Below are 11,397 nucleotides of genomic sequence, written 5' to 3' on the forward strand. Positions count from 1 at the left end.
CCTAGTGATAAGTAGATTCGGAGACAGGTAAATTCGACTTACGTCGTTTTTCGACTTACGTCGTTTTCCTGGAACCAATTACCGACGTAAGCCGAGGTATACCTGTATAGAAATCAAATCCGAGTTAACTTTATCTTTAAATTCTCCTATTAAATCTTCTGTTAAATTTTCTTGTTTTGAAAAATTATCCCAATTAATAGCCCTCTTATTTCTAGAGTCCATTTATATAAGAAAAAATTTATGTCCTAATGGTAATGTATTAATTCCATCCTCCGATATATATCTCATATCACCATGTGGTGATAACACTTTCTTGTTAACTTCTATTGAATAATGTTCATGTTTCTTGCTTCTAATTAGATTCATTGTTCTAGAATGTTCTGTTTTATTAAATAAACAGTTTTTATAATCATCAAATGATATCCTATTTTTAACAACACATTTCTTTACTCCTTTTGATTTCTTTGTAACCTGATCTTCTACTTTTAAAGCATACATTTTTGCTCTTAAACCAACAAATTCTCTCATTATTTTTTCATTATTTTCATCCTCCAGTTTACCTAAGACCTTCTTATTAACTCTCGGTATACCATATTGATTATTCTGAGGATAATCAGACGTATCAAAGTAATTAATCATTCCCTTCATATCCTGATAAATATCATCTGTTTTTATATCATATATATAACTGTCCGTATTCTGAAATAACAATTTTATGTTATCTTCATATTTAGGTTTCATCACATTATAATGAAAATCATACATCAAATGCTTCGAAAGATCTAATATACTCATTCCCACATAGATGGGTTTATTAACCAATCAGATTGCTTGAATTCTAATACTCTATGTATCTTTTTAAGTTTTATCCCCATTTTTAAATATTGTTTAAAATTTCTATAATGAAACACATACTTCTTTTTATCATATAATGTGGTTAATAATTTAGATTGCTTTGATCCATCTGGTATTCTGTTCTCTGGAGCCAAAGGGAGATCAGAATGATAATCATGTAATTCTTTTGGATATTCCAGATCAACTTCTAATATATATCTTATTTTATTCTCATCAGAAATATTGAAGAAGAAATCAATATTATTTTCCTCACACCATTTAAATCCATCATATGATAAATATTGACTCAATGCCCATCCATATAAGTTATTAGCATTTAGATACATCAAATAATTAGATTCCTTGTTTTTATCATAATCTTTCATATACTTGTTATTTGCATTTCCATACCCCTAACACATTGAGAGATTCCTCCTCTTATCCCATTTTCTATCATTAAAATCATATCATAATCACTTATCAAGTCTAACATTACATCTGTCATCTTCAACATTGCTTCCCATGATAATCCAGGTGCTGTATAATACCATGCTGGGTCTAATTTATAAGTTTTCAAGCATACATCTCTAAAATTCTCAAAGATGTCTGCTAGTATCAAAACATCTGTTTTCACATATAGATCTGAATATTCTTCCATATTCCTAATCCTAAATGCTTCCCATACGTTTTGTGCATGTTCATAATCTTTATCCGATATATCACATTCATTTAATATACTATAGAATTCTTGTTTTGAAGGAAGTTTATCCATTTCACATTTCTCCCACGAATCCATATAGTCATAAGGATAAACACCTTTTCTTATAACTTAATCTAATAGGTGATTAGGAAAAAACTTAGATGTTTCTCTAAACTGTTCTTTTTTCAAATTACTGGAGAGTTTATCAATAATACTAGCCATAAATCTAAATGAATCTATAAACCTAAGTCTCATTTTACCAATTTTCTTAGTAAATGACATATATCTCTCCTCATTGTTCGGTATCAAACTAATTGGTTCTGTATCATATCCAAGTTCTTTGACAAATAAATGAGCAACATATCCAGTTAGATTATGAATTATCAAAACCCTAACTTTATACCAGTATAAAGTTAGGGTTTTGATAATTTAAATTACATTGGTTATGGGCAGGGCGCCTATACCTCCCTGTCAAATGATCATGATCTTTAACTTTATCTTCTTTTAACTCCTTACCACATATATGGCAGATATTAGTATTTTTATAATGTTTTTCATCTTCTGCAGTCATATTTATTTCTTTAATGTTTTTATATATCTTTTCAATTTCTCCAACTTTATTTTTCAACATCTCTACAAACTTTTTTCTGCATTAGGCCCTCTGTATATAACTGGATCCGTATATTCTCCATGTACATACTTTATGTAATAAGAAAAACTTATTGGTTCATGATGTTGATATTTCATTGTAAAAGACTTAGATGGATCTGGTTGACATGAGTCTATTTTCTTAGTTAGACATTCAAAATCAGCATATATCATAAATGGAATCCTCAATGATTTTTTTAAATTTTTAAAGCAAATACTTCCTCCAATAGTTTGTATCTTCCCCATCTTTTTTTCTTTACAACCAGTTTCATGATTTGTTAATTTTTCTGCTGAATTATAGTATGTTAGACATCTTTCACATATATAAATCTTTTCTGCATGCTTTGTTATTTGTGATCTGACTAATCTAGATAGATCATTTATCAAACAGTAATGTGAATTTTCTTCATTTTTTAAATATAATAATTTTACATGCTTAACTAGTTTATTTTCTGTTATTCTTATAGGATATATTTCATAATTTATTTCTTTTTTCTCTTCTGACTTCTTATCTTCTTCTTTTTNTTCTGATCGATTCATTATACGGTATGTACGGGAAAACCGGACATCATAGCCCTTAGATTCACTATATCTCCGAAAAATCACAATGTGCATATAAGTACTCCTGTGTCTGCTCTACGGCTCAAAAATTATAATATTGCTTCCACACATTTTGTTGCTGTAGAGCATGATGCTGTTTGAAGCACCTCATATAGTATCGCTTTGTCACAAGTTAAGGCAGAGAGAAGATTTTTTGCATGCTCTTGCTAGTATTTTGAAAAATGTGTATGAAATTTTTTCTGAATACACACTTTATTTACTGTATTTCTGAGAAGGAATAATATTTGTTACTAAAAATAAATACATTAATTACTCTGAGACATCAACTAGGCTATAGAGACAGTAAAGAAAAAGTTCTACCAAATGAGCTGCAGCTTAGAATTTTCAGTCGACTCAGGTCTCAAATTCGGAATTCAGAGTTGTAGTTTAGCTCATACTTTAGCTCAATTCGATATAAATTTCTTCACCTAACTTTTACCAGATCTATTGCTCGGGACAACATTTTATTTTAATAGAACTATATATTCAGCGTTGTCATCTTTACCTATGTTAAAATAAAGGTGCGAATGTTTAATTGTTGTTTATATAATAAAACAGTGATAAAAGTAACCAGCTTCAGAATAACGATCACATTCAACTTACAAAAAATATCAGTAGTAGTTGCCTTGTAATAGCGAATGCTCTTTAATAAAATAGTTGCAAGCTGAAAAAGTTAATACACAACTCGCTGTTTATTTGAATAAATACATATTACAGATGCAATTTAATTCTAAAAACAGACTTTTCTGCAAGACATTCAAGCTCAGCTTTCAAATCCGGTTAATTAATTAATTAATTAATTAATTAAAATTCATAGCTTAACTTGCAGCTCGTCAGTAAAGACCTCAGCTCAGCTTAGTGTTTTCACATATATGAGCTCAGTTCGGTTTTACAAAATTCTAAGTAGGTGTACAGGTATAAAATGAAACATCGCTTTTTTAAATGCAGTCATTGTGCAGTTAGTGCAGTAATCTGTGCAGCACACTTATTACTTACTTATGTTTAACCTGCAAACACCGTATTCATCTTTGTTCTTCATTCTCCATAATTTCCTCGAAGATACACATGCCAGGCATACTGTCCCGTAGATTATTCATATAAAAAAAAGCAGTTCTTAAACTTGTCTTTTTTTCTTAGAGAGGCAATGAAATCGGAATCAGTAAAAACGTACCACCTTCAGAAAGACGTTTTATTGCAGAGCGACAGAGACGTAGGACGAGGCATTATCTTGCCTCGTCCTACGTCTCTTAACAGCATTCCTAAAACAAAAAAAGCAAAAATTTTTTTTTGAAAAATAATTTAGGAAGACATTCTTGCTACCATCGCATATGTAGTCGTTTAAGAAAGAGCGATAGCTATGATATTGGCTCCAATGTGTCCGCAACAGGTTGCTCTCCTGTAGTTGAAGTCTTTTGTTTAATAATCAATAAAATAATTTAGTTTTTGTATAGAAAGACTGCAGTCACCGTCTGCCACGAGAGTAGCACATTTAGTTTATCGTCCCTACAATAAATACCGTGCTAAGTATCAGAATCAACTAATGTTTACTGCAGAACGGACCATTGCCAATGCACTTCATCTGTATTTTTCACTTTGCACTGCACTTTGTCTCCAATCCCGATGCTTGTTGATACGTGCCTGTAAAGTGCGTTCAGAATCTTATTTTATGTAATCCAATTTGTGTACTCTTCATGTAAATGTAATAGCAGAAGAATAGCCTACAACAGCAAATAGACTTTTCTGATCAAGTACTTCCAATGCTATTTTTTCTTCGGCACATTTCTATACCACATTTGACTTCTACAGCTGTAATATCTCTGTTCACTTACCATGCTTACCATGTGGTGCATTTCTTATAGTAAAAATTAAAAAAATCCTTAGCAGAAGTTTTCTCGCTACTAATTTTTGCATGCCAAATTTCCATCAACTGTCAATCGAAACAATTTTTATTAACCGATAAACAAAAGCTGTCAATCGAAACAATTTTTATTTGTTTATTTGCTTTTACCTATTGTACTTTGACAACTTCTTCGTGCTTCCGTTTCAATAACTTGAAAATAATTTTGAAAAATTAATTTTCGTTGTCTATATTTCATTTAAATTAACTCACAGTTTTAGTATTTAAAAAATGTTTTATACTTGTTATATAACTTTCTTATCACAATGAGAAATCCTGTAGTGTTTTTGTCTTTTTATCTCTCTCAGAACTTAATCTTTATATCATATGCAACTCTTTATTTGATGACTTTTTAGGATTCCAGCTTCACGCAATTTGTACGAACGCCTTTATTCAAAGTAGAAGATTATTTGTACATCATATTATTGTTAACATGAGATATTCGTCTTTTATTCATTTATTAATATATACATTGCCTAACATCTTTTTCCGTAATTATTTCTCAGATTAGAATATTTAATATAACGTAGGGTAGCAAAAAAGCAGTCTGTTTTAATATTATTGTACAGAACTTTCAATTTTATTTCAGTAATTATGTGAAAGTACTTAAGCACACAGCTTGAAAGAGAGATTTATTCTTCCTTTTAATTAAACATGTTTCCTTGAGAAAAGTATAAACGTACGCTCTCCCTGAGAGGAAGTGGTGGTGTCCATTGAAGGACATCAAGTACTATTGACAACATCCTATTGGGGACCAAACTTTTAAGATAATTTAATAAATAGGAAAAAAGTTTAAATGAAGCGTAACATAGCAAACCATAAATGAAAGAAAACGAGAGACTTTATTCTGATTATATCAATCGAAAACAAATGCGATGGGCCGCCGAGAACGAAGTTTTTAAATATATTTTTCATGTTTGTCAAAATTTTAGTTTTGTACTTAATATAATAAAAGCATCAACAATAAAATCTTACATTACTGTATATAACTTGATAGGTATAAAATCTTTTTACGCATTTTAACGTCAGTTTTAAGTAAAAGAACGACTTTACTGATGATTATGCTTTAACCAAGAAATTAGAGTAGTGTGAAGTCTATCTGTAATTTGCGATATTCTGTTTATATAAACGTTCTATAATTATTGGTTTGTTAAACTACTGTATTTTCCTACGAACAGTGAGGCTGTTAACAACAGAATCAGCGCTGAGTTTTTGAAAAAGCGAATAAATACAGAACAACGAAAGAATGAGACATATATATACTGTAACACATTTTGTTTCTGTATTCTATGCAATGTTTGATTGCAATGGTTCATTGCAAGGTTCTCAACTTTCTTCTATTCTCTCTATGAGATTAGTAGTAGTGGTTTGGGTAGCACTGATCACAAAATTAATTTCAAATGTCGATTAAATTAAAATTACAAATAATTTTTAAAATTGGANTATATCAGATAAAGCAATAGGTGATTTGATTCCTTTAAGTTTTTCTTTAATTTCATCAATGTTATAATTACTAACTCGACCAAGATTATGATTGTTTCTTCCTACCGGATTTAAATATGCAGCGATGCAATAAGCAAAACATTCTTGATCTTCATTTCGAATATTCATTACAGCTTTCTTGTCTTTGATTGTTTTTGGTAATTCAATGAAAGATGATCCTCTAAATGGAACATATTTATTGATTCTTAGCTCTAGATTATATATTTCTATTAAAGACTATCCAGATCTTTTTGCTTCAAATTCATCCATCTCTCTTATTAGTTTGTTAATCACTCTATCATAAAAAGCATTCAAATCTGTTGATTCTAAAATAATCTCATTTTCAGTTTTAAACGAAAAACCCTTGTTCTCATTTTCTCTTTGATACTCACAGAAAAATTCGAAATTTACTTTCAAGTTCATTTTTTTCAGTATCTCTACTATTTTTCTAATAACTATGTCTCTCACATCTTCAAAAAATTCTCTTGGTATGATATGATTAATCACGTTCCTAATTGAATATGTTTTTAATCTTGATTCGAACGCTGTTTCAATCTCTTGGATAGGTTCACCATTGTATAATGCATTCATATGTTTTTTTTTTTAATGTGAAGATTCTTATAGGTTGGATTATAGTAATGATTACAGATATCACATTTTATTTTTTTTACTCTGGGATCTATTGGTTCTAAAAAAATATCTTCATCAAAGTTAAATATATTACTAAATTTATATCTCTCTATAAAATCAATTAAGGCTGCTTTCCTTAATCTTGATAAACCTCTAAGATTATTATCTTTACAAAATTGACGCAGCTGTCAAATAGTTTGTTCATCTCTGTCTATAATTTATAATAAAATCAATTAGGTAAGCTTTCCTTAATCTTGAATAACCTCTAAGATTATTATCTCTACAATGATGTAATTTACGAAGAGTTCGTGATTGTAATATTTGCTCCATTATTAGGAGGAAAAAAACATTCAATATTTTTTCAATAATAAACACGCCTTACAAATATAAGCATATCCATCAGTATTCCTTTTATTTTTATGAAATTCATCGAAAGATTTTTCCTCCTCACATTCACTACACTTTTTAATTTTATTTAATCGCCTTCTATGAACATCATTTTTCATATGCTTCTCTGAGAATGATTTAGAAATTTTTTTTACCACATTCACATTCTATTAATTCTGTTTTATATCTTTAGTTTTAGTATAATAATTTTTATAGTATTCGCTAGTACAACCTTTACACCATAAAAAATATCCATCTTTAGAATTATTATCTTTACTATATTCTTCGAACGGTTTATTTATTTTACAACGTTTACACTGCTTCATTTAATAAGGAAAAAATTTTCTTCATAATAAAAAAATAAGTTGATAAGAACGCAGAGGAAGTTGACGTCATTTACTGATGACTAATAATTATTACTACATAATGTTGAAATATCCCTTTCTTGTTCAGTTAAGTGAATACAGTCAGTATGAGTGCTAATTTTAATTTAATGATTAGAAACTATGCAAGAAGGTGAATTTATAGATGTCTAAAGATAAAGTAAGACAAATTTATAAACATATTGAAAGAAGAAATGGAAGAATTCTTGAAAATGTTACAGGGACAATCATATTCAGGTGACTAGTCATTTTATTTTTTCTATGCAAACTTAAGAATCAGGACTACTACTATGTGAGCTTTTAATGAAAATTATAAGTGAATTTTTTTCCTTTTTAACATTAGAATTAACAGATGTTCCCTGAATATAAGCCTTTTTTCCAACAGTCATTTTATCAGTGATTGTGAAATCGCTCTACTTCATAGGAAGAGAGGACATGCTTGTCCGTTTTTAACCGCAATTTTGAAAATGATGTCATAGGAAGAGAGGACATGCTTGTCCGTTTTCAACCACCACTTTAACTGATTTTATTGTAGTGTACATCATATAAAAAAATAAAATAAATAAAATGTGTATCATATAAAAATAAAATAAAATGTTTGTTAATTAATGTCTTTTTTATCAATCCAACTATTAAATGAATCGGGATATCCTAACCACTTAACTAAATATTTATTTCCTTTCTTTTTAATTATTTTTTCTATCTTATAAACTTTATTTTTTTTATTATATTTAACTAACTCATTTTCATAAAAAGTTCCTTTAATATCTTTTTTATTTAAATCTTTAATTCGATAAGTAATTGGATCTGTCTTCAACACTTCAGATATTATAAATATTTCCTCTCTTTAGGAGGGTAAATAAGCTTTCTTAAATGGTTTTTTATATATAGATATTCTAACCATATCACCTACTTTATATTTAGGAGACTGTGATATAATTTTTCTTTTAAACAAATTTTCATAAACTTTCCATTCGTTATCTTCTATACTTGCTTGTACAGGAGTCATTTTTATTGATCTATGATAAGAGTTATTATAATTTTTAATTAATTTATCTAAAACGTCTATCCATTTTTTAGTGTTGTTAGCAGTAAAATATTTCCANGTTTTTAAAAAATATGTTGGCTTCTTTCGTAAAATTAAACGTTTTCTTAAATTTCAAAATTATTGTTGAAATATTTTCATAGTATTAAATCATCTCCAACAAAAACTTTATATAGCTTTGTAGCATTTTAAATTAGGAAGAAATTTTATCACTTAAATTATCTGTTTGTTTATGTTAGATTTTAAAATATTCTTGTTTTTCCCCCCCTTCGAATTTACTTATGCAGAATAAGGAATCGATGCGACTTGCCCTGGCAGATTTAAAGATCCGGGGATTCTGAACGGAACTACAGCGTACGGAGCTCTTACCTCATTTAGATGTTCTAAAAACTTCGTGATTTGTAATTGTAATGATCTTTCGCAGTTACGAAAATATTTTCCTATCCTGTTATTGGGAAATGAGCATTCTAATACAGTAGAACCTCGAAAACTCGGCTCTCGATATCACGGCACTCCGGATAACTCGGCCACACCCTGGCAGGGCAAAAAAATCCTTAGTTAATTAATTTTCATTATAGACAGCTTTATAAAAGTATAACAGCTCTCATAAAGTATTTTTCTGAGGTCTGTCTTATCAGGTAAATTACTGTACACAGTGTATTCATTAATTTTCATTTTCATGTAGTAAAGGCTCTATACCAGTGTTTTTCAACCTGTGGGTCGCGACCCCCTTGGGGGTCGCGAAGCCTTACACGGGGGGTCGCGGGTAAAAGAAAAAGATAAGTGTTTGTAGGTCCTGCACTACATTTAAAAAAACTACAATTTTAGCGAGAAGGCTGTACCTGTTTATTATACAGTACAATTGGTTTTTTGATCGGCATTTAGGTCTGAACGATGGGTGTCGCCAGGGAGGGGCCTGGGTGAGTACGCCCAGAAAATGATAGCCGAAAAAGTGTTGAGCTGACTTGTAAAAAGAAGTAATAAGTAGAAAAGTAGAAGTTCAGAACTCTCATCCTAAAAAAAAAGGTCAACAGCACCCAGAGCCCAATGTTATAATGAAAAGGAAGTTTCATACTATACTTGTCTTAAGTTATTGTCGATTCTTCTTAAATTCTCATTTCAATCAACAACAATTTCTCTCAACAGAAAGAAAATTAAATACATAATTTTTAAAATCACTGATATAGATTTAATATGGCCCTAGGGGGGTCGCCAGAATTTTTTAACTTGGAAAGGGGTCGCGTATTCAAAAAGGTTGAAAAACACTGCTCTATACCTTCATAAAGGACGTACTTTTCCTTTGTTTAAAGGTATTTGGGCAGTTTATTCTCTGTTATATTCTCAAGTAAACAATACATATAAGTACAGAACACTATTTTCTGAGGAAACACACATACTTATCCTTTTTGAACCCCATTCCCGATAACCCGGCATTTTCATAAACTCGGCCACCCTTCGGTCCACATTAGGCCGAGTTTTCGAGGTTTTACTGTAATTGGTTTATGTTTAGTATATTCATCCTGTTGATGTAAAAATTCTTTAATAACCTTACTTGGTAAACCAGTCTTTCTTTGTAATTCATTTATACCACAGTAACCAGTTTCAGGATTATAATAAACATCCTTCATCAAACTCATAAAAAAACAGCTTTTTTAGTACCATAAACGGCACACGTTCCTTTCGCTATAGATTTATTATTTTTTGTTCTTGTTTCTATAATATTATTTGTTTTTGTTTTCCTTTTACACTTTAAACAATAGATACTATTTATATTGGGAGAAATTCCAAGGCCGAATCTCTTCTTTGCACTAATGATTGGTTTTATAACTGCTCTTGCTTGTTTTTCTCCAAGTGGATAAAAGGCACTCGATGGGTTATTAATAAGATCTAATTCATTTAACATTTCTTGATCTGCTATATGTCTATCAGCTGTATTTTTTGATTTACTATAAGCAACATCATGCTTTTTACAAACTTTATCTACTCTATTTATTCCAGGATCACCTCTTTCTAATCTTTTATGTAGTTTTGTAAAGGGGCCACAATATTGGTATCCAGGTATATGCATTTCAGGTGGATTCACTTTATCTTGTAACCACCCAACAACATCTCCACCTCTTTTATTCATTTATTTATTCAAAAATTTATATCCATTCAATTGTGCTTTCTTTATATATTTCTCTAATGGGAAATATTTCATATTTTTAATAAACTGTTCTTCTCTCAAATACACGTCAGATTCTGATATGCTCCCAGCTTTGAATAGATTTAATAGCTGTATATAAAATTTAAATGCTTGCTTGTATTTCTCCTTTCTTTCCGATAGTTTTAATGACTTATCTATAACTTCGATTATTCCGGCTCCTAAGCTTAATACTGCTAACGGAACTATAACAAACGCAGATAGACCTGAAGCACTAAATATAAATTTTCCAACTGTTAATGATACACTAATTATATGATAATCATTATAACTCTTTCTGTAAACATATATTTTCTTTTCTAAGTATTCTTCCATTTATAAAGTAGTAAAATTACGTCGATATTTCATCTTTGGTTTTTTAAAATCTAGCATAAAGAAATCGTATGGCTTTTGAGTAGCTTTACTATATAAATTTTTACAAAATGATCCATCTATTTCTCTAATTATCTGTTTAATTTCTCTGTCTTGAATCTTGAAGAAAATAATATAATTACAGTTTCTTCATATATCAATTGGTGTTGAATAATAGGATTGAGATACTTAAATAATTGAAGCATTTTTCTTCCTTCCTCTGATAAAGAAATCTAC

General features: G+C 29.7%; 3 protein-coding genes and 1 pseudogene across 3 annotated transcripts; all 4 read right to left on the minus strand.

Moving 5' to 3' along the window:
- Positions 1-222: 222 nt before the first annotated feature.
- On the minus strand, positions 223-807 carry LOC111616209. The gene has a single exon (XM_023357637.1). It carries the CDS (start codon positions 793-795, stop codon positions 223-225), a length of 573 nt encoding a protein of 190 aa, XP_023213405.1. The 5' UTR covers positions 796-807.
- A 409-nt stretch (positions 808-1,216) lies between these two features.
- Positions 1,217-1,736, minus strand: LOC111616210. Its single transcript, XM_023357638.1, has one exon. It carries the CDS (start codon positions 1,628-1,630, stop codon positions 1,217-1,219), a length of 414 nt encoding a protein of 137 aa, XP_023213406.1. The 5' UTR covers positions 1,631-1,736.
- Positions 1,737-8,012: 6,276 nt separating this feature from the next.
- LOC111616211 lies at positions 8,013-10,234 on the minus strand (annotated as a pseudogene).
- Positions 10,235-10,239: 5 nt separating this feature from the next.
- Positions 10,240-11,142, minus strand: LOC111616212. Its single transcript, XM_023357640.1, has 2 exons — positions 10,353-11,142; positions 10,240-10,289 (listed from the first exon to the last, which is right to left on the minus strand). The coding sequence occupies exons 1-2, from the start codon at positions 10,732-10,734 to the stop codon at positions 10,240-10,242; spliced, it is 432 nt and encodes a 143-aa protein (XP_023213408.1). The 5' UTR covers positions 10,735-11,142.
- Between the last annotated feature and the right edge of the window lie 255 nt (positions 11,143-11,397).

This window comes from Centruroides sculpturatus, unplaced genomic scaffold (genome assembly GCF_000671375.1).
Source record: "Centruroides sculpturatus isolate CEXI.00-Female unplaced genomic scaffold, Cexi_2.0 scaffold2516, whole genome shotgun sequence".
NCBI classification, from domain to species: Eukaryota; Metazoa; Arthropoda; class Arachnida; order Scorpiones; family Buthidae; genus Centruroides; species Centruroides sculpturatus.